General features: G+C 43.2%; 2 protein-coding genes across 2 annotated transcripts; both read left to right on the plus strand.

Annotated features, from left to right (window-relative positions):
• The first annotated feature begins 359 nt into the window (after positions 1-359).
• Positions 360-16,651, plus strand: ubtd2 (ubiquitin domain containing 2). Its single transcript, XM_062535645.1, has 3 exons — positions 360-515; positions 9,338-9,574; positions 16,199-16,651. Exons 1-3 carry the CDS (start codon positions 446-448, stop codon positions 16,624-16,626), a joined length of 735 nt encoding a protein of 244 aa, XP_062391629.1. The 5' UTR covers positions 360-445; the 3' UTR covers positions 16,627-16,651.
• Positions 16,652-21,805: 5,154 nt separating this feature from the next.
• On the plus strand, positions 21,806-24,209 carry il12bb (interleukin 12B, b). Its single transcript, XM_062536772.1, has 7 exons — positions 21,806-21,886; positions 21,991-22,072; positions 22,347-22,610; positions 22,718-22,823; positions 22,944-23,119; positions 23,217-23,368; positions 23,576-24,209. Exons 1-7 carry the CDS (start codon positions 21,809-21,811, stop codon positions 23,720-23,722), a joined length of 1,005 nt encoding a protein of 334 aa, XP_062392756.1. The 5' UTR covers positions 21,806-21,808; the 3' UTR covers positions 23,723-24,209.
• Positions 24,210-24,280: the final 71 nt, after the last annotated feature.

Here is a 24,280-nt window from a genome sequence, read left to right on the forward strand (position 1 = left end):
GGGTGGCCTACTTATTAGTCTACTTAGAGTAGCCTATTAAAATATTTGTGCAGACTAAACAGACAGTCTTGAACAGAAAGAGAAAGCCTTGCCCTTGTGAATATGGAGGATAGGGCTAGAGATCCAGTGCACTGGGGAAAACATTGAGTTTGTTCTCATTAGCGATATCCGGACCTTAGGCCTATCTTAGAATTTCCCCCACTCATCACCACCAATATCCATCACTTATCTCCTCTGATATCTAAGCAACGTTTCAACCTACGTTTTGCGTTTCTTTCTTTTCTAGCTTTGAGGAACGGTCACCTCATGATGATGTGTGCACACCCCGCCTCTTCCCAGCTGATGCTCGCGCCCTGCTGTCAATTTCTATTCTGAGAAGAGTAGTTGAGGAAGGGGGGAAACAGAAAACAAGAGAGGGTCTGCGGGGTAGCGCAGCAAAATATCCATGGGTGGTTGTGTGGGTAGTCATCATGATTCTTCAGGCAGTTTAAACGAAAATTCAGACGGAACTGGAGGTAGGAAATAAGTTATACACTGGGGGTGATATTTTAGTTATTGATTGGAGAATTTTAGTGCATGCTTGTTCCCATGCGCCTTGTCTTCCCTTGTCTGCTGCTGTCTCCGCTGTCTGTAACATCGTGGTTATATTATAGTGTTTTGTCTCATGCACTGTTGTTCTTGCCGGTCGCATGGTTAGTCATACATCAACGGCAACAAAAATGTTACCATTGCCTTTTGGCAAACGCTGTCCACTGCTTTCAATGGATGCAGCTTTTGGATGTCCCAACGAGCTAGCATGCTAGCTTGCTAAGTCTAAAAAGAACGACTGCTAGCCTCTCTCAACTAGCCTATTTCGGTCAGTTGTGTTGTTAAAATGTGGGTCAGTGTTTTCGCGCAGGAATGCGGAACATACTGAGTAACTTATCTTTTATATCTCTTATCTGCTAATTCCTTTTCCCCTCTCAACTCTATTGCATTATGTGTTGTTATTAATGCCTTAAGTCGTTTCTGTAACGTGAGAACATCTAAAAAGGGCAGTAGAATGATACTGTTGCGGGGTAGGGTGCATGTTCATCTCACTCTGAGCATCAATCACTTCGTGTGTGTGTGTTAGCTATCGTAGTCCCTAGGCCTATTTGAATAAACGTAGATAACAGCACTGTAAAGGAAGGGTTTTCTCGCGCATCATTGTAGGTTAACTTTTGGAATCATCATTAGCATACGTATGGCCACTTAGATAACGCTCTCTTTTTAAACGTGCTTTACTGTGGGTTTTACATCAATTCGGCCTGTTATTATCTTGTCACAACCTGGCTGTTACCAAAGCTTAAAAAAACATTTTCTTGCGAGTTTAACTCGAGATAGCCTACTCGTGCCAATCCTAAACATGAATGTTCCTCTTTGGTTGGGATTTCCGGTGTCTAGTGTTGCAGATGTTGTAAGGCTACTACTGTAACTGACAATTGAGCGTGTGCTTTAGGGGGGAGGGGCAGGTTCAGCACAAAGGAGTGTACTTGACTCCATATACAATTGACGACTTAAAAGTTACTCTTTTGGCACCTAGGGCTAGGTATATATCCACAAAACAAAAGAAAGAGATTTGGTATAGCATTTAAATGAACTGTATCTGAAATATTTCTGCGAAAGCTTACAGTTGAGTTTCACTGCACATCACTGCACATTGTCCACAAATGTTTATAAGAGCATACCTCCTTTCCTAACACTACTGAAAAGTATGCTATGTTTTTCTTAGGCTTACATTCTTTGTTATCTGCCTTACTGACATTTGCTCTAAACCACATGGAGAATGTCATCATTTCAATGGCAACTGTGTCTCTTGTTCGTGGCCTAAGGCTACACATTCTGGCACTTCAATAGCTCCAGAACAGTTTCATGTATTTATCCAATTCTCAGTGTGAAGTATAAATGACAAAACATTTTCCATTGTTGGCTCTACCTCTCTCAGCCTTCTCTAAAGTGCCATTCAGCACAGCCTTGACTTGCGCAAGTAGTGTAACGGAGAGAATATGCAGCTGAATGTGCAGCTGGACCGACAGAGACCCCGCACATCTGGAGCTGTGTCCTCACCAGCTGGCACTGGCTTCATTAATGCATGAAGATGAACCCACTTCATCTCTGTCACAGAAGCCCCTCTGTCAGTCAGCACAGACCAGAGAGGGGCATTCACCACACCGCATTTATCACGGGACTCATCCGCTCTTTACTCCTCTCTACTCATTTACTTTCTGGAAGTTTTGTTGTGTTTCACAACAATCTGTGCACAAAGTAGTCTCAATGTGAAGACAAAAGAAGGAGCAGCCAGCAGGTTGCAGGTTTTGAGGAGTGTGCTAGGTGAAACAGAAGCCGATGGACTGTCTTGCATTATGCAGTGTTTGAGTTCTCCACACAGGCTCTTCCCAGTCCAGCTTGGCTGCACTTGTCTTACCAAGTAGCCATGGAGATGAGTGAGGTCTGGAGCCACAGAAGGTGGGGCGTCCTTAGTTACATTTTGAATACAGAGTTTCTCGAGATCAAATTAGAGTGTCATGGAACTATAGCCAATTCTGGAGCTCAGAATTAATTTATGAGATGAGTCATTTTTAAGAAACTTTTAAACTGGCTGACATGTGTCTTGTGTATTAGAATTAGCCCATGTGCTATGTTACCTATGTTACAGTGTTGTTCAAAACCATCACTGTAATGTTGATGGCCTTTAAAAGGATTATTGGAGTTACAAATGAGTCCCCAAGGAGTTTCCAGAGATCTGTAATGTGGCCCGTGGCACTCAGAGGTTGTGTAATTTTACACTCGTCACATGACCCGTGTGTGTGTGTGTGTGTGTGTGTGCAAACCCAGGCAGTGACAGAAAAACACAGTGCCCGACCGTGCTTTCCACTGAGGGTCTCTCTCAAGGCCTCCTGCAGATGCACACACACACACATACACACACACTGACTGACCCAGATGACAGCTTCGGAGTCACCGAGCTGTTTCAGCTCAGCTGTCCGGCTTCTTCATGGACATGCCACCCTCATGCGTGACTGTGTGCGATCTTCTGAGCGCGTGGTGGTCATGGTCACACAGTTCACCAGTGCTTTTGGGCCGTTGCGTAGTTTCCCACCACCGCGATTAAGTCTTCTTGTTTTGCAGGTTTCCTTTCTCTCTCTCTATGTCTCTGTGTGTGTGAGTGAGAGAGAGAGAGTGTGTGTGTGTGTGAGAGAGAGAGAGTATAAGCTGATGTCTCCTCCCTGTACTGACCAGTTGGCAAAGCTGATAGTTCCCAGATGTCAGGCCGCCCTCACACAGCTCGCTCAGAAGAGCTCATATGGCTGACGCCTGCCTGCCGACGAGAAGTACACACTGGATTAAATACCTCATGGATGAACTCAATTCCTCTGTATTTTCACAAGGGGTGCGGTGGCTGGGTGTACTGTAAGGCCCTGCACTGGCTGAGAGAGAGAAAAGGTCAGAGACTAAAAGATTAGTTAGAGGCGAGACCACCTCACAGCTGGATAATGTGTGACAACGTGATTGTCATGAGAAAAAATAGTAGTTTAGCACTCTGCTGTTCTTCTTTCTTAAGAGTATACGTGTATACATGCATACACACACACAAACACACACACACACACACACACACACTGTAAGAACATCAAACTTTTCAATACAGCTGGTGTTCATTAGTGGTTCCAGCGAAAAACTGAATTAGCATATTTTCATCTTGTCCCAAAATTGGTTTATTATAGCCAAGCAACTGTTGGTAACCAATATGTGAATTAATTAAGCTCCATGCTTTTCTAATTACGAGCAAAGGACTTGTTCATAGGCGGTTCTCTTTCTTTCTGTTTTGTTCAATGACCAGCTGCCATTTGTCTGCTTTTATAAGTGATAGGCTACACAAAGTGCTTTCAGCAAACCACATGCAATTTGACCAGAGTGACGTGCTGCCATGTCTGGTGTTTTAGTGAAAATTGATACATCGGCTTAATGACCTTCTTTCAACTAGAGACGCCTATATCTTTCCTTCGCTGTTTCCAGTTCTCCATCTTCTCTTTCAGCTCTGCATTATTGTCCTTTCAGGTTAATCAGCTGTTGTTAGGTCTATTTACTTATTCTGTAAACTGTTCTCTTCTCTCATGGATGTGTTTGTTGTGACCCAGAGATAAAGAGAGAGTAAGGGTGAAGTCATTTAATGTGAGCACTGTTGTCAGTGTTACTGCCACCTTCTAAAATGCGGTTTGCTGTCAAATGAATTGCGACCGTCATTAATGGCATTCTGAGGGGACGATGAAAAGATAGTTGTTACCAGACACGCGCATCTGATCCATTCTACACATTCTTTGTTTCACTGACTGAATGACTACATTTCAGTGCCCTCATAGGCAAATATAACAGGAGACACCAGAAATATACAATTTGCATAGAATGTACAAGAATCATGATTATTCCGCCTAAATTATCGTGGCTTCACAACTGCCTGGCCACTGCACGGACTTCAATAATTTTTCATATCTCGACACCAAAAACTGCAGTAGTTCCCACTGAAATGAAATGGTGTGATAATCTCTGTGTGTTCTGTCCCCCCGGCACTACCTACTGTTTAGTACGAGTGCTTGTAAATGCCACAGAGCCTCTGCGCTAAATTAGATTAACGTGTTGGCCATTCCACCTCACTGCACAGACCGGAGCATCATTCACTAAACAGGAAGTAGAGGAACGATCTTAATCAGGCCTTGGATTTTCTTTCTGCTGGTCTGTGGCTTCATTACATATGAGTGGATGCTCTTCACGGCAGTGTGGCCTTCAATTTGATCACTGTACAAGATGAGGCCAGTGTGATAGTGTTGATTGTTTCAGTGTTGTTTGTTTGTTTCTTTTGTCTTTTAAAGTCCTGATAATGGCAAAGGCAGTTATGTTTTCGGTGTGGTTTTCTGTCTGACTCTGTGACAGGCTTGCGCAAGAACTACTGGCCTGGTTTTCATGAGACTGGTGAAAAGGTGTTGCAAGAGGCAAAAAACTAACCCATTACATTTTGGACAGGCTCTGACTCACCGGGCATCTTGAAAAAAATGCATGCGCATGCTGTTCTAGTTTAGATTGTTTTTAGTCCTGTGTCAGATGTCCTTAAAGGTGCAGTCAGTGTTTTGATGTGATTTCAAGACCATATAGTTTTGTCACATTCAGCAATCATCTCCTCACAACTGCTCGCTGTGCATTCCGTGCACTCTAAAGAAACTCTCTGAAAGTCTCTGTAAGTAGCCCAGGCTTCGAGAACTGGAAACAAAGAAAGTAGGGGCAGTCTGCCCCCCTAACAAAATGAAACACTGTGTGGTATTTCTTTAGAAATACAGAAGGTAGGGGTGAGCTGCCTCTCTGGCATGTTTTGTTTGGTCCTTTGGTCAATATAATGTTGTTTTGTAATAAGTAAATGTAAATATAAACATCAAGATACGCGACTTCCTGCAAAATAGCTGACCACACCTTTAATGGTAACTTTTAGTTGATTAAAAGTCTGGACATTTTAGTTTTATTATCCTACTCAAAGAAAACCAAACTAGCAAACAAAAATATATTGTTATGAGACACAATGTCTCTTCTGCCAGGGAGTCCTGATCACGGAGGCAACAAGGAGAGCTAAAAGAAAAGGTGAAAATGAAATAGACCACTATAAGCAGTGACACTGTCCAGTGTAAGCTAACTTTAGAGTACTTTTAAAAACATTTAAGGAAGGCAAGGCGTCCAAGTTGAACGTGTAATGAAGCTCATTCCAGCCATGTGGTACAAAGGATGAAAAGGCAGATTTCCCCAGTAGAGATGCATGTATATACTGTATATTATGTCGCCATAATCTAATACTGATAGGTACTTTCCATCCAGTGTTTTTCAGGCAGTAAAAAGAAAGCAATTCTTGAAATGGAAGTAAAAACCTTACTTTGGTCTTATTGTTTTTTATAAAAGATTATCTATATGGACTTCAAAGGATATCAAGCCAGATGCCTGGCTATAGAGGCATTTATAGGAGGTTACCATCTCTATATGAATTAGTGAATTAAATGCAGTCTGTAGGGTATCCATTGCCTCTTGCATTGAGGAAGCAATAGCATAAAGGGTTGTATCATCTGCATAAAGGTGTACCTTTGCTGGGTATAAACCTATACCTATATTATTTATATAAAGAGAAAACAAAATAGAGCCTAAGATTGACTTTTGTGGGACACCAGTCTTTCTGTTAGAAGTACAGAGTGAGAATTCTCTAAGGAGACACACTGTGTTAAATAGTCAGAACACCAGGCCAATACAGTCACTAAAGCCCCAAGTACACAGCCTTTGCAATTAAAGACCCCAATCAATGCCTTGGATAAATCAATGAAAAGTGCAGTAAGCTACATGATTTTTTATGGTCCAAGGCAGCAATAATGTCATTATTGTAACCGCTGTTACAGCAGTTGTACTGTGGTAAAGATCAACTAAGCAACTTAGAAAGACTTGCTAAACTGTGACACTACACCTTAGTAGGCTAACAAAAGCATTCAATTGTAAGGGTGCTATATTATGTAATATAGATTTTTTGTAATAAATCATAAAATGACCATAATATGCCATCAGAGATTAAACAAACATGTTATTTTCAAATACTGGCTTCTCTGACAACAACGGTACATCCAGGATATTCACAATTCAAACTTTCATTGATTCGCATTTTGGCCTGCTGTACCACCCTCTGCCAATTTACCAGTCACACAGCAAGTAGTATTTCGACCTTCAGATTGACAGATTAGCCTCCTTAAAGGTTTTCTGTTAGGTATTTGAAGCGAGATCCCAAACCAAGCTAGCTCGCCCCTCCCTTCCTTGTTTCATGCATCATGAAAAAAATGACTTCACGTGCAGGCGGGCATGAGCGCAAAACGCCACAACACCCACCCCCTGTCGGTGACTGGTTTGAATACTATATATTTTGGTTGTGAGCGGTTGGTAACAACAGTTGTTTTTGTGTACAGTACAGATCTAGGCTGCCTACAGAGATGCATGTTTTTGATGGCCTGCTTATGGGGCGGTCAGTTAACGGATCGTGAGGAGAGATTAGACTGTCGTCATGTGGTCTTACAAGTATATTCCCCCAGAATGGCTGTTCCCTTTTGCAACCTTACAAAAACTCTGTTGTTGTTGCTAGGTTACTGTACACATGATGTCAGTAACCATCATGAAGGTGTATTGTAGCTCCTGCAGTGGAAAGTAACAGCAGCCACCTTGCAAGGTTGCCTAAGCATGCAAGTACAGACGGGGACAGGTTGCACACAGTGTGGCGCTGCACTAGGTCATACACACCAATTGTCATGTGCATATCTGCAGGACATTTATTCAGTAAGCAGTAATTCTGTTGTTGAAAAAGCCTACTTGACATTTTGAGGTAGTAGTAATGAGGTCACATACAGATTCACTAAAATGCTGATATGGAATGTGGTTAGGAGGGTTGACAGGATTGACATACAGTACTGTGGAGTTGTCAAGCAAAAAAAATGGATTGCACATACTAGGTCATGTGAATAAGAAAATGTCTTGGTTAATACCAGAGTGTAATGCCATGCAATTTCATTGATTTAGAGTGTTGTTTGAGAAATGATTAATGATGTATTTGGGATATCCAGCATATCTGAGGCACAGCACACTGAAATTCTCAGCTAGCAAATTAGCCTAGCCTGAAGTCTGAAGATGTGGCTGGCTTTTGTGTTGCGTTGTCTGACTCAAGGCCTACTGGGAAATCGCTTATTCTTGGCCAGACAGACAAAAACATGGGGCACCAAGACAACTCATGTTTTTTTTCCCTCTCTCTCTCTCTCATAATTGGTATTTACGTCAAAGTCTGCATAAACAGGAAATGAACATGTGGGCCCTGTGACATCAAAGCATGGGGTAAAGTGCCTTCCCCCCTGAGAAGTGAGGAGTAGGTCATGTTACCCTGAAGCCCACCTCCTGAGTGAGGCAGCAGGGGACCTTCATCTCTCATCCAAGTGAAGAGGAGGAGGCAGGTTCCTCCTGGCCTCCATCCGTGGTGTGCAGTGAGTGGTCGTTTCTGGGTCGCACAGAACTACTGCACAGATTTCCTGGCCGAGTTGAATTATTGATAGCTGGTGGGTACAGTGGTGTGATGTCTATGGCTAGACTCACTCTCGTCTGTGTGAATGGCCATGCAGCGCTGAAATGAAATAATCTGTACCGATTTCTTTTGCTGGTTTGTTTTAGAGGATGAAATAGTTATCACCCAAGTATACATGGTACCTGTTTGCTATGGTAATATGTTTGAAATTGTGTATCAGTGTTCTGCAACTCCTGTGATTTGAACCCCAGCTGCTCCCGCTTTTTAAAAGTGTCCCGGGCTGAAGCCTGGGTCTATCTCTCGGCGACAGAGCATGGGTGGACCTGTAATTCCAACCAGCAGGGATTCAGGCGGAGGGTGTTTTTTTATTTATTTTTTTGTCTGTGCATCTTGCAATTGTTACATGGTGTCCCGGACGAAAGGTTGTGCGTAATGGCCGCCAGATGTTTTCCCCCCTGTAAAATCCCTCCTCCTGCTCTCTCGCACTCCCTCCCTCCCTCCTCCTCCTCCTCCTCCTCCTCCTCACAGGCAGGTCAGGCTGGCTGTCTGTTGATGTAACTTCTTGGCCTTGGGCCCTTTTGTGCTTCCACCAGTGCCATAAACTGGGAGGCCTTTCACTGTCTCCAATCAGTTTAGGAAAGTTCCATGTGTGGTAGAGGACCTGGCTGAATGGCGTGTCAGAGAAAAGGGTACCTACTGTATAGGCTAGTCACTAGCTGCTAGTGGCTGCTTCATGTATGCCATATACGCATGAAGCATACATGGCAGCATACTCAAGGATATTGAATTACTGGTGTCAATGAGATTATATTGATGTTCGGGTCAGGATTCAGGATGTGTGTGTGTGTGTGTATGTGTGGGCGCTTGTGTGAAGTGGGGGTGGTTTCGTGAATGTTTCAGTGAGTGTATGATTACTGTTATCCAACACTGTACGGTGTCTGTACCCATTTTCCCACCTGGTCGACTCTCTGCTTGTGACGCAGACTTTGGTGTGAAATTGAACTTGCATTCAGTGAGACGTGCACCTGCTTCCTCAAGGATTCAGTCATGGAGAAGCATAGCTCACATCGCCCAGGCTGTCACAGTGTGCACAGTTCTTTGCACACCACATGGTTGTCATTCACAGTTAATGCATACTTTACTGATGCTTTTATGGGATTGCATGCATACTCTAACTCACCGCTCCCCTCTCTCTATCCATTTTTTCCTCTCTATCCCTCTCTCTCGCTCCCTCTGTTTCAGTGGCCCTGGGGCGTAACCAGCCCCTGAAGAGAGAGAAGCCCAAATGGAAGAGTGACTATCCGATGACGGACGGGCAGTTGCGCAGCAAGCGTGATGAGTTCTGGGACACGGCGCCGGCCTTCGAAGGTCGCAAGGAGATCTGGGACGCGCTCAAGGCCGCTGCCCAGGCCTTCGAGAGCAACGACCATGAGCTTGCGCAGGCCATCATCGATGGGGCCAGCATCACTCTACCACACGGTAGGACACCACGTCAGGGGAAAGTCTCATTCTGTGCTCAATGGCCAACATTTCTCTTACATTCGTCACCTTCCATAATCTCTTAAGTCCAATACAGAGCTGAGGCAACTGATTATGATTTGTCTAGGTATCCAGTGTGTGGTATGTCCCCAGGAATAGAGGAAGCTAATTTTTTTTTGTGTGTGTAGTTACTTACTGTAGTTTCAGTTGAATATTGAAGTGATAGGATACCATTAGAGGCCCTTATTATTATATTGGCATTGATATATGTATATCTTATATTGGCATTGATATATATATATATATATATCTCTGAGATGCATCTATACTATGCAATCAATTTGATAAACAAGAGAGAATATATATTGGTATGCATTGTGGAGTTGTAACCATGAGTTTTTCCATCAGTTTATTTGATTTTATTTGTCTCATGTAGTGAATATTGCTAATGGGACAAAGGCATTCCAAAGCTGACTTTTAATAATTTCAACCATGTTGGCGTACCGTGATTTAGAGAGTGTAAGGTATCTATTGAATTGCTGCATTTTCAATTAAGTTGTTCCACTGTGGTTGATTAAGCACTTCAGAAAAGGGGGGCTTTCTCAGTCTTGATCAGCTGAGATTGAAGTGTGTTACTGTAGCTTGGCTCCACAGCGTTTGTGTGTGTGTGTGCGTTTTTGGTTTTACGTTTGTGAGTGTGTTACAGCTAATCACCTGTAGCCACACTGGGACCGGTGAGCATAGCGACTCACACATCATTACACTAGCATTTTCACAAACCACACAAGCACTAGCCAGTATTTTAGGGGAAATTGAAAAATACACACCTTAGTTAATGGCGTCATTTGAGACCTCTGTGGATAATGAGGGCAGTTGCTAATACATGCAGGCAGCCTCGGAGGACACAATGCTATAGTGGAGATTGTACTTTTGCAGCTAGGTGACTTCAGGCTGATGCACTGAATAAACGTAAATGGCAAGAAATGATGACAGTCAGTTGAGTTTTCAGTGGAAAGTTTGTTTGTGTGCTCATCTAATTGCCAGTAGTCTAGTGTTACACTGCATGGCCACAAGGAGGCGTCAGTTGGGTGTAATTGGCTAATTCCCCTATCAAGTGCAGTGGTGTGCGACCATAACCACATGTTTGTTCACTGAGGCGCAATGTCAAGCACAGGTGTGCCTGAACTGGGGCCTGCCAGACCCTCACTTTTGAGTTTGAAAGTGTGTGTGTGGACCTGACTGGACCTCAGTGACGCACTCAGCTGAGAATAGCCTACCTGCTGTCTCCCTAGTCCGCCCGCCCGCTGGCACTGCTTGATCTTCTCAGTCAGGCTCGGGAGCACGGTGTAGACACATGTAAAGACAGGAAGCATTACTGACGTTTCCCACTATCCCAGCCACAGCTTCTCCAGAGGCCTGGACATCCTCTCCAAGAATCTGTCTCTTTTCATTGGCCATTATATGGATGTGTGGTAGCCTATGGGATTCATAGGATTCATAGGCATTGAACATGAGCTTCGTAATATTATGATGATTCTATGAATGGTGCTCATAAAATAGAATAATAACATACTAATTACAATGATTTACAATAATTCTCATTGTTAAAACTATTCTCATTGTTTGCACTATTCAGTTGTAAAAAAATGCATTTGCATTGCCATACCACACTGTAGAGTCTAGAGTCAGGGAAACCGAGTATGAGCTCCAAAGGGAGAATTTGTCTCAGAAATCTAATTGTCATTAGAATTTGTCTCAGAAATAATTTTCATACATTATTACATTCAGCTAGCCTGGGTTTTCCCATACTGCCTTGCGCGGTGATTTCAATCCCGCTGCTAAGCCAGTCTGGAAACTAACGCCCAAATGTTCGCCTGATGTTGGCGAACCAATCACAGAACATCCGAGAAGTTTCCGTTGCCTTCTTGCGTCTACATTCGACGCCAAAGGATTTACGGCAGCCCTTAGCGTTGCATACGAACGAGTTGGGTGAGCTATCGTCTTTGATAGACATCCGTGGCGCCCAATGAACGTATCTGGGCATTTTTTCAAATACGAGAAAATGAACGTCTGGTTGCCAGACCACGTCTCATTTGAGAAGTGGTAGGCGTTAGCCAGGCTAACATTCAGCAACAACTATGACAACCCACATTATACTGGTTTACAAAGGGACAGCAATATGCATCCAGAATGAATGCTGTTATTATAGTTTCGCTATGGCTGCCGGAGGACTTGTTGTGTTGAGATTGTCTTGGCTGTGAAATGATCAATTTGTATGTGACTGAAGGATGCTCTTGAGATTATGTACTTTCACACTGTAATGGGATGATAATTTGATCAACTGTCTCCACTGCATCATAAATCTATGTCAGTGCTTGAGAAGGCGTAATGTGCCTCTTGCTCCCTGACTTTGTCCTTGGAAGCCATCCAAGCTAACAAGTGTAACTAGTTTGCCAATTTCTACAATTCCCCTCATCAAGCATGATCGCTTTGAAGGGAAAAAAATGATTACGACCATGCTAGAACTCAGTATCGAATTTATTGGAAGCGCTTTTTGTCAGATCAGGAGTAATGCACAAGAAGTTCCACTTTGTCATATCTGTCAAGGTTGTCTCTATTCGAGGAGCCCCCTGTCATTTCCAGGTCCATTGCTAAATGATGCAGACACCTCTGCAACATACTGCTGAGGTGCCTCCTGAAGTGACATTCTTACGCGCCTACTCGACAGGGGGGAGAAAAATAGACGAGAAAGCCACCGCTGCTTACTGCAAACCTGTACTATCTCGAGCCTCTTGCTCTTTCATGTGCAGCTGCTACTGAGGCACCCTGGGCCATCACTGAGCACGTGCATGAGCACTGTGGAGGAGAAGAACAGTGCAGCACTCACAGTGGTATGGAGGCACCAATAGGCCTCAAAGGACCAGACTGTAGTTGTCCCTGGCTTACTCAGTCAGCCATCTGAATGGCCTGAATGTGATGAGCACAACATGAGTTTGAGGAAATAAGTGGGACATAATGGGCAGTTCAGTGAGTGGCCAGGGTAAAGCCCTGGCACAGGTGTTATTTTGTGGTATTTCCCACACACTCACTCAGCCCACCGCTCAGTACACAACGGTCAAATGATCTTTCCACCACACTGTATTGTGAACCTGTGGTGTGTGTGTGTGTGTGTGTGTGAGTGCAGGTGAGAACACACATCGTCACCATGTGCTTATGACTTACTGAAGGACGCGGATGAGAAATGTGACCACAACCCCTGAGCGTTAGACCACCTCAACCAACTGGGGTGGGGGGGGTTGGTGGAAGTGGTCCTGGTCAGAAAAAGACCCACTTACGTGTTGCATGACTGTACTAGCTGTGAATGCTAAGAAAAAGAAGGCCACTTTGATGCATGTGCGTGCGCGCGCACACACACACACACACACACACACACACACGCACGCACGCACGCACACAGAGTGAGAGAGAGACAGTGAGAGTGGAAGAAGTGCATCATGTCAGCTCCCAGTCCCTCGAGTCTGATTTGGAGTGCAGCTCACATTGAACCACCTCAAAGACTCCCTCAGTGCCCACATGCATGGCATGGGCAGTAATCTAACCAGCTTGTGCACAGCATCGTGGGCCTTTTTGATGTGCTGATGGTTCATTACCATCTACTTCAATTATGGCGCTGCGCTAGCATTGCGGCAATGGCGCTTAGACAGGGACCAGTTGCTTTCCCGGTGTATCATCCGCTCTTCCCTCGTGTTCTAGTTTTCATTCTTCTCTCGCGCCCCCCTGTGCATTTCCATCACTCGAGCCCACTGTGTGTTTATCACCCCCTCTTTTCATGTGTCCCACCAGCAGTAGAATTGGAGGCATTGCACAGGGTGCTTAGCTGGTGGGCACTTTGATTCATTGTGTACTGAAAGAAGCATGATCAGGTGGCTGAGTGATGCGTGACGCAACACACACACAGACTCACACACACACACACACACACACACACACTTCACTCGCAGGTAATTATCCCGTAGTGTCTCATTTTTCTGTCCAGTAACAAAGCGGTGGTGACATAGAGACGATGCTGCATTCAGAGACTGAAGAAAGGTAGGAAAAGTAATGATGTTGACAACCGGAATCTTGGAGATGAGATGAGAGGCAAGCTCATTGCCAAGACCGGACGTCAGCAGCTTTGTTGCAGTCGCACAGAATGAGCCTTTTTTCATAAACACGGCCAGGTCGATGGTGGCCTGAAATGGAAAATGTGAATGAGTCCTACAGGAAAAAGCCTGAATAACACTATCCACCTATAATGACAACCTGTTGTGAAACCGAGTCACCTTCAAAAGAGGATGATAATGGGCCAAGTATTTTAAGATGAATAACATTTAGAGAATGTATTTTCAAAAGCTAGCTGAATAAAAGACTCGTGTTGTTTGTGTTTATAGAGCCATAGAGAGGATAGAGGGTGTTTTTTTTTTTTTTTCATTCAAGTATGGATTCTTTGTAAGGCTTTGAAGGCAGTCTGACAGGCTGTTACCCATCAAAGTAGATACGGATAGTAGATATGGTCTTTGTGAGTTATCTTTGGCATCCTCTGTAAGTGTGGGGCTAATTGGATATCAGGACCTGAGACTTGCCGCCGTGTCTCTTTAATAGTCTTCATTTGATTCTTGCTAATGCACAGCGTCACGGGGTACAGCGTCAAGGGACCTTTTCTCCTTACAAGGCCATAACACGTCATCCAAAATTCCAAATCATTAAAGCGGGTCTCTGATAGCCCGAGTATTAAAGATAATAGGTATCCATCTGTTCATGAGTTGGATGTTCCAGGGGTAAGCTATGCCTATGTTTATGACTAATAAATCATGCAGTGCAAACATGCAGTTCTGGTCGAGGGGAAGTTTGAACTGGTCAGCTGACTGAATAGCCTGTTACGAAATCCAATTCAGCAGGGTCTTTTGTTGCAGTAAAAAGGGAGTTTGCCCAAGCGGCTTGTTGCCTAGCAGCAGACCGGTCAGTCACTGTCAGTTCAGCCCGTCACACTCGCATCCTTGTGGTCCTGTTTGATTGACAGGCGCGTGGGGCGATGCCCACGCGTCCCCTTTAGAAACAGACGCATACTAAGTGCTGTCCTCGCACTTCTCCCCCCTCGTCTTCTCGTTTCCACCGCCTCTCTTTCTCTCTTCCTCTTTGCCTGTCTTTGTCTTCTCTGTTTGAAGAGTCACGGCCAGCATCTCTGTGGTGTTCCGTCCACGCGTCATGTTTTTCCATGGTTCCTCACCTGCTTTGTTGAACACTGAACACAGAGCCCTTTGTGAGACTGGTCGTGTTATTTCCCAGTCTGAGATGGACGTGCAGAGGTACTTTTTTGGAGGTTTCACATGCCGCCTCTGATGGATACGATTGGTTAACTTGGATCTATTCAATAATCATAGGACAGGATAGTATAGTATTTATTTATTTTTTTTTTTTTATTTATCCTTTATTTAACCAGGGGGGTCATATTGAGACTGCAGTATGCCATGCCATTATAAGGTGCTTCATCAGTTTTGCCGTAATGTAGTTGTTGTTCAGTTCAGTTGTTCAGTATATTGAAGAGGACCTTTTCCCCAGATATGAAATGTCACTGAGAATGTTCTACCAAGAAAAGACAAGCCATAGTTCATACCATCCCTGCATTCATTACTGATAACTAATAGTACGCATACCCATGTCTTTAAACTTTTCACCTCTCACCTCTTCGGTTCACACTAACTCTGATGCCCAACACTGTTCACAATAATACTTCCCAACTTAGGATTTCACTTCATCTCACCAACTTCACCTTTTCAGTTTCCACCTTCGGCCAGACTTACTGTGGAACACCTCATGACCAATACTCACTGAAAGTGATGAGCTCACATCCTCTCTGCATCAGTGATGATCGGTTCTCTGTCAGCGAAACAATCCTGGAACCAAGGATTTTTGTTTAGTTTTTTTTTCTTATTTACTACCTTTATCACACTTTTACTTCCTCAGTGGAACAAGTTGCACTACTTTTTCTGCTTGGTTGGGGAAAGTGTTTTTAACAAGTGCTTGATGGGGAGCTGTGACATGACACTCATGACACACACACACACACACACACACACACACACACACACACACACACACACACACACACACACACACCATGGTTTTATTTAAGTCATGGGTAGGTATTTAGCATTTTGTATTTTGTTATTACTGTTAATATTGTTATTTTATTATTTGTTAAGCAGTTTGGGTCAACCCTGTTGCCTTAAATGTTCTATAAAAATTGTACTTTCTCCTCAGTCCTCTGCTCTGTCATAGCCGCAGGTGTTACAGTCTGACATAATTCACCTCAGGAAGAATGCACCTCAAAAGCCAAAATGTGGCTCTGACAAAGATGAATGAGTTGTTTGCTTTGTATTTCACCTGCCTGTCTACCTTTTTGTAATCCCCTCTAACACATTTATTTCTCTCTCCCTTGCTCCATCCATCTGTATCGCTCTTGTTCTCCCTCTCTCTATCTCTTTTGTCCATCTTTCTCTCTCTCTCCTCTGCTCTCTCTCTCTTTCTTTCTCTCTCTCTCTCTCCCTCTCTCTATCTTTCTCTCGCTCTCTCTTTGGTGCGCAGGTGCTCTGACCGAATGCTATGATGAGCTGGGCAACCGCTACCAGCTGCCCGTGTACTGCCTGTCGCCGCCCGTCAACATGATCGAGGAGAAGAGCGAGCTGGAGCCGCTGGAGGCGGCCGAGCCGCCGCCGGCCAGCGAGGGCCAGGAGTGCCCGCTGCGCCTGCGCCTGTCCACGGGCCGCGACCTGCGGCTGGCCGTGCGCACCACGGACACCGTGCAGCACATGAAGCGGCGGCTGCAGGCGCAGGAGGGCGTGGCGGCGGGCGCCCAGCGCTGGTTCTTCTCCGGCCGGCCGCTCACCGACAAGATGCGCCTGGAGGAGCTGAAGATCTCCCGCGACTACGTGGTGCAGGTGATCGTCAGCCAGCCGCCCGCGCCACTCTCGCCGCAGCTGCCGCCGCAGAACCCCACGCCCGTGGAGAACTAGCGGCCGGAGAGAGAGAGAGAGAGGGGGGGGGGGGGGGGAGGGTTGGCCTTGCGTAGGTAGGGAGGGGAGGGGAGGGGAGGGGATGTTGGGAGGAATAGAGGGGGTAGTAGCATCACGTCAGTGAAGCAGGACCTGCCTTCGACTCATCAACGGGAGTCGCTGCCTAGGATGTTCTTGCCATTTGACTGAGTTCCATTTCCATCAGGGTTGGCTCTGTGAGAGCTATAAGACTGTTGTTGGCACGTGAAGGAGCTGCAGGAGAAGAGAGATGCACATGGCATGAGTAACTGGGAGGACTTGAGTCAGAGTTTTGGGAGCTGAAGATCGCCTCGGCCCCCCTTCTGAATTATTGGAGTTCTTCTGGAGGAATGCTGGGCTGGGTGCCTTCTCCCGCTCTATCTATCTATCTCTCTCTCTCTCTCTCTCTCTCTCTCTCTCTCCCCCCCTCTCTGGTGATGAGATCATGCAGAGTGTCTGCAAAGCAGACCATGGACGGACCAGTGGACGCGCCTGCCTCTTGGTCCCTCCCAGGAAAACTCTAACGCACTGCACATAACTAAGAGCAGGCACATCAGACTTTAATACAGGTCCTTTTGGGTTTGTAAAAAGGAGGGGGGAGGGGGGGACTTTTTTCAGATGTTTTTCTCATTTACATTACGTTTTAGGTTTTTGATGGAGACTGAACAACCAAAAAAAAAAAGAGCCAGGGAATTTGAAACAGAACAGAGGGAAACATTTCTTATGGGGAAAAAAATCCTGCCTTTTCTGATAATATCTCTCTCAGCCTCTGGTCCAATCATTTCTATGAGGTCAGTTGTTCATTTCTTGCCTATTGTACATTGCACTCTGTCTGCAACCTTGAAACATTTGACAAATTGGGTATTTTTAGCTGGGCAACCAGTTCTTAAATGGGGGAAAGCCTTCTTTTGTAATAAATCACCTGTCTTGACTTTTTGCCCATGCCTTGTGTAATTTTAGTAGGGGAAAATACTAGTAATTGTGATGCATTGCATTATAAATAGTTAAGTACTCTTCAGTAAGCATCCCTATATGTGTGTCCACCCTCCCGTCACCCTCCCTGTCCTTGCTCGTGAGGGGAGCGTCACGAGGCCTCAGCTCGAGCTACTGATCGGGGCCTCGAAGATGTCCCCTTTTTCCACACGAGGAATTGAAGGGAACACTGTGTTTTGCTTCACTGTACCTGGGAATATCAGCATTATCAGAACTAAGTATTTAGAGTAGATGTGTGGGTGTGTATGTGTGAGTGAGTGCGTGCATGTATACGTGTGTGTGTTTGTGTGTGTACAATTGTGAGTGAGTGTGTGCATGTATGTGCAAATGTGTGTGTGTGTGTGTGTGTGTGTGTATGTGTGAATGTGTATGTGTGTGTGTGTGTGTGTGCTAGGAGTGTTAGGAGTGCCTGCATCTGTGTGTTCACATTCCTCTCCACGTGTACACGGCTGCCTGTTCTTACGTGTTTTTTTGTGTAAGTGAGCATGTGTGTGTGCGCTGCAGTGTGCGGGAGAGAAGCGAGAAGAAGAAGAAGGTAAAAAACGAAAGAGACTTCACGAGTGGAAGAAGAAATGTGCTTTGCACAAAGACGTTTTTACATCTTGTGAGGGCTGAAATGATCACTGGGAACGCGCACAAGGAAGAGAACTCAACCTGATGCTGGTCCGTCTGAGGTCATAGCTGAACATGTGGGGGAGCCACAGCCAGAGTCTACAAAGGCTGCCCTAGTAACAACCATCTCTTCTGAATGTAGCTGATCACAAGGAATGACGACATTCTGATATCCTAACGCTCTTTGTATGTGTGTTTTTAAGTAGCATCAAGACAATGTCCTGATGGGAAAATGAAAATGAATTTCAGAAACAATTGCATATTTTAATGAAATAGAATGCATTTTTAATTAAAGCAATGAACTTTTTACTCAAATGCTTTTATTTAAGTGTCATGTTTTTGTCACGATGTCATTTTCTCCTTTTGTGGCGTACTTTAACTCAAGGTCATGCTGTGGTATTGTGTGTCTATTGTCATAGCTCATGGAAAACACGAGTACACTGATAGCGTGGCACCTCACAGAAACTTTTGGAGACAAAACACAAAAATTCCAGTCCAAGTCAACATTCACTCAAAGAGACAGGCCATTGATGTTTTGAGTGTCACTTTTTTCTCTTTTTTTTTTTTGGTTAAAGTGGGAATGCTTCAGTGGCTGAAAGCTAAGTGTTGTTCTTTCGACTTCCTCTTCCACTGAGAGAGAACAGTAACACTGTTGAGATTTTCCTCCATCCTTAAACTGTGAGGCTCTCTGCACACAGCCACACGGTCACATTTGCTCTGATTTGTATGTTATATTTCACAGTCTGTTGGTTAAGGAATATTTGTGGCACATTTAGGATTGGGAGACAAAAGGAAGACTGTTATCCAAATACACTCCTACACACTACTATGACTACCTGAGCCTCGTTGCTCCTCAGTCAACGTTGTAGAGCCTAGATGATGAGGTAGCTGGTCTTAGAGCTGTAAGCATCACAACCAAGTAGAGCATAACGAAGTGACGTGTGAGACAAAATGTTGGGTTGGCACAATTAAAATGGGGGGCATGTTCTCTGCCCCAAAAAATATAATGGTGAGACAATTATCTTAAATTGCATTCAAAGCTTTTAACTTGATCTGTTAATGTATTTTTTATATGGTAAATATTATACATACAATTAATATAATACACACACACATATATATATATATATATATATACAGTGTATGTATATATATATATATATATATATATATATACACACATACACAATACTTTTCATGTCCATTATTCATCTGGACATTTAAACATCTGGATGGGCACGTGCACTGCCACTGAATGTGGCAGAAAGAGAGTTAGAGAAAGTTGGTTGACTCATAGGCTACTCTTGTGGCTATATGATATACTACTCAGACAGTTTGTGGTTTCCCGTAAGAGGAACAATTTTATGCCATCATTTAACATTTCACGTTTGACGTTCTCATTTCTCTTAAAATAACATACCATATGGTCATCATCCTGTTGATTTAAGGGGTTGGGGGCTTTCTTCTGTATAGAGCCACTGAAAACCCCGAAATCCTCCAATGGAATGAACAATGAGTGATGAAGGTCACAGTTAGATCAGTTCATTTCTGCCTATGCTCATTGTGTTAAACAGCGTAGTCAGCGTAATCAGTTTACACCATAAACAAGAGATCAGAGTTTGGGATGATTACTTAGTTGAAGCCATGGTTGAGACAAGGTTGGCTCCTCTCATGGATCATTGATTTCTGCTTTCAGGGGAATCGATATGCCAATCAAAACACCTTCTCCTGGGAACAATACTGTATTAACACAGGAAGAGCCTTCACTCTGTTCAGGTCGAAAAATTGTAATACTTGCCAAACAAGTTTTTTTCCCCTCAAGCCTGGGCGCCTGCACAGTAGCCCGGGAATTCCCCAGGTAAACCTGTAATTAAAAATACCGTCCCTATATGCACTGTCCCTATATGCACAGCCCTCTCTAGCAGGGAAACACCTATCAGGTGTTGCCCTTTCAGTTATCAACAGAACATCAGCTATTTATAAGTGGGCTAGTAATGTGCCTTCTTTATGGTAACTCAAAACTGGAGATACTATATTTGTACTTGACATTTTAATGTATTTGTATCTCTTCCAAACAAGGACTGAAATGTTTTAACTGATTTCAATTAACAACCAAAAGTAAAAATCCTTTATAGGGTTATTATTTTCAGTAATTGGAAAATGTATCTTTACTAAGTGTCAGCAGTGGCAAGGTGCGAGAAAGGTGTCATTACGATATTCATTTAGAATATATTGAGACGTTTTAATAAAATGTTGACCTGCTTACCCCTCTCGTCCATGGCGGTGCCATCATTATGCATCTGCAGTGTTGACCATTCAAGAGGTCACAGTTGAGATTCTCTTCTTCAGTGATTCCTCATTGGTGGAATGAATTAGGCCTAATGTTCTTGTGATAGTTTTGGGACTTTCAAGAAATGTTTACAGACTTATCTGTGCAACTTGCACTTATCTTACTCATTGTCTTACATTAAATCAGAAAGCGAGTCATGTTGAAACTCAAATAATAGCAAATGTAGTAGGCTAAGGTAAACAAGAAGCTACAACCAATTTACAAAATCGAATCCTGAGAACTGGACATTGTATGCAGCTGGTCAGGGACTGTCAAAGTGGCTGCTAACGTGTTTCTTTTAGTCTAAAATCACTTAGGTTTTTGCTTTTCGACAATGTTTGTCCCCTAACTTCTTGATCAAGGTATGTGTAGCTGTCTGTTGTGCTGCCTATAGCTCTTAACCTTTGAGAATAAAATATGTGACAAAATGATTAAAACAACCTCAGCATTTTGATTAACACAAGTGCAGCTCATAAAATGAGCACACAATTTAGTAAAACTATGATTTATAAAAGCAAGTATGTTTCCTGAGTAAAGTCTCATTTGGACCAGACCTCCTGAGCTCTGGACAATCAGACTTTGCCGCTTTCTCCTTGACTTCCTCTTCCATCTACTCTAAATCACACTGACAGGTCAAGGGTAGAATAATGATTTGCTGTTCCAGTTCCACTTTTGATGGCAAAAGTTTTCATAATGATGACCAGAAAATTTCAATATAATGTGATACCATGCCCTCATAATATGATGACCAAGTTCAAGTCTTTTTGTTTGTGTTTCAGTTCACTGTAAAAGCATTTGGAATTTGTGATAATTAGTGTGATGAAACAGTAATATTTCCCCTCAATGAGACCCTGCTCAAGGTTATATTGTAACTGGAGGTTTACCTTAAACTTGTTATAGTCACATTGAGGGAGCAAGTTGATTCATTGGTGGTTTCGATCTACGGTATATAATGTGGTAACTAGTCTCAGGTTTTATTTATGTTAAAAAATAAATTAAAAAAAAACTCACCACGTGAATTAAAACCAAACCAATGCCAAAGCAGGTACTTCCCCAGTCCATTGAGCTACAGGATAGTCCACACAAATAAATTGCTTTCTTATGTCACCTGCTATGCCCAGAAAGTCCACCTGGAGAGTGTTTGTCTTCTGGGTTTGAGTAATAACAATAGCTGTTTTACAGAACAATGATAAGTTCCTTCTTTTTGACTGCTGGGATTTTCACACTCACATGTATAAAGCTTGCTTCTCCCTCCTCACGACAGAACAAAGTTGGACAAGCCGCATGAGCTATTACAAGCATATCAAGGTAGGACAAGATATAGTCTGTTTCTCTTTACAAAGGTTTGCTTCTTTTATGTGTCATCTGATATTCTACTCATTCTAATTGTTCTGTTTGTGTTATCAACCCAGATGAAGTTCATATGTGTCATCATCCTTTTCCTGACTTACTATAAGAGTTGTGAATCCACTGGAAAATATCTGACACCAAATGGTGACTTACTTTTTCTTTTTTTCCCTTTTTCAGTAATTTGCTTATATTTGCAGCATGTATATTGGGATTTTTAAAATATTTAAATAGCAGTAATGAAATAATGAAAGAATGATTATATAATTTGTGAATTTGATATTCTTCTTTACTTCAGTTTTTGAACATTTAAAGTGTAATAATGGAGTGACCATAGAATGATTATACAATTTGTGAATTTGATTCTTACCCAATCCAACTGCTGAAGCCCTAAACCTTTCCTACCATACGCTGTTCACAGTGCTTCTTCTGCAAGTCACAGAAAATATGTCTGTGAACATCAACCTGTACTGTGGAGATCATAATGATGAGGATATCAACTGGAAACTCAATGGGTTTCCACTGAAAAATCATGGGAACCAAATCCACATTACTGTCAGGTATCTTGAAGGAGGAAACTACAGCTGCCACAATAAGGCTGGGGACGTCCTCAACCACACGTTAGTGCTTCAGGAGGGAGTGGGATACCGAAAGAGTATTCTGCGTCTGCAAGATGACAGCTCAGGTAATGAGAGTACAGATGTAGAGGGAAAAGCGGGCATGTGTGTGTGTGTTAAATGCACATGAATCAATGAAATTAGTTGTTTTATGTTTGTTTATCTTCCCTTCTAGAATATATTTCATGTATAGCAAAAAACTTCGATGGGAAGTTTCAATGCACTTGGAACAACACCCATAACCGGAGAGATGCCGAATTACTTCACTTCAATGTTGCTCGGTAAGGTTCAACTCATTCAAACATTATGTAAAACAGACTAGTTTGTGAGTTACATTCCAAAACCAGTGTTAGAATCAACTCTTGGAGAGTTAACTGAACACTGGTGATGTTACTCTGCAGTGTCTCAGGAGACTCTGGAAATATCAATTGCTCTTTGGATGGCAACACCCTGCACTGTGAGGATGGGAAACACTGTCCATTTGGTGAGGAGCCATGCCAGCTCGGCCTCTCCTTCTACTTCAGAAGCAAGAACCGCTGTGAGGAATACCAGCGTCGCTTCTTCATATTTGACATAGGTACGTCTAGTGTCCAAACCCTACTGCTCTACTCTTATATATTATTTTGTTTGGAAGTAGGCCAGTAGATTTAAGGTGATTACTCTTATTCCAACAGTAAAGCCAGATAAAGTCACTATCAATAAAGTGGGACATCGTAAATTTGAGTGGGTTCGCCCAGAGACATGGAGCAACCCAGGTTCTTACTTCCAACTCCTCTATGAAGTGAGGGTGTTTGAGAGGAATGGGACTTGTGATCAGAAAGAAACGGTGAGAGATATTACCAGATTGTCCAAAAATAAAATCTTATTTCATATTATCAAGCAGATTCATCAGCCAAAAATAATGTAAAAAATGTCACAATCAACTTATTTGCTCCAAAACTGTGCAGTCCATTTTTTTCCCAGATTTGGTAGTGAATGAAACAGCTATGTACTGTGTTCATGGCAAACATTTTTTTTTTTGTTCATAATATAGTGCTCACATATCACCACATCTAATGACGAGGAATTCACAGTGCCTACCAGGAGGAAGAAGTACAAGCTCTGTGTCCGAGTCAAAGAGGAGGCATCGGACTCCATATGGAGTGACTGGAGCACCCATCGTGAGCCACATCCGCAATAACACAGCAATACAAATCACAGCATTCTGCGTCAGGAGGGAGAAGATGATGATCACACTACTTTCTCTCCCAACACTGCCTTTTTGTTTTGCAAATATGAATTTATGTTAACTTATTTATTTATTTGTATATCTAAATATTTCTGTAATATTTCATCAATAAAGCTATAGCAATCATTTCATCTCCAGTTTCAGTAGTTTCAGTCAGAGCGGTAGATAAAACAGAGTGGCGACACTCCCATAGACCTCCATAGGAAAAAATGGCAGCGCTTTTTCCAGGCTATTTCCTCGTTATGGGACTTTTGGAATTGTTTACAGCCAATCTCTTGGTCAGTAGTTAATGAGTTAATTGATTACACCTTCCAGCATCTAGAAGTACATCCCATCCTCCTGCAATTCAGCCATTTAACGCAGGTTTTTTGGAACTTTTGATCGCGTGGCGGCGACATCAAAGCGTGTCGCAACTCTCTCTCTCCCTCTATGGCTCTGGTTTCAGTGTCAGGATGAATTATTCTTAACTAAAATACAGAACCAAATTGTGTAATAAACTGTGTCACACTG

This window comes from Sardina pilchardus, chromosome 5 (genome assembly GCF_963854185.1).
Source record: "Sardina pilchardus chromosome 5, fSarPil1.1, whole genome shotgun sequence".
Taxonomy (NCBI): domain Eukaryota; kingdom Metazoa; phylum Chordata; class Actinopteri; order Clupeiformes; family Clupeidae; genus Sardina; species Sardina pilchardus.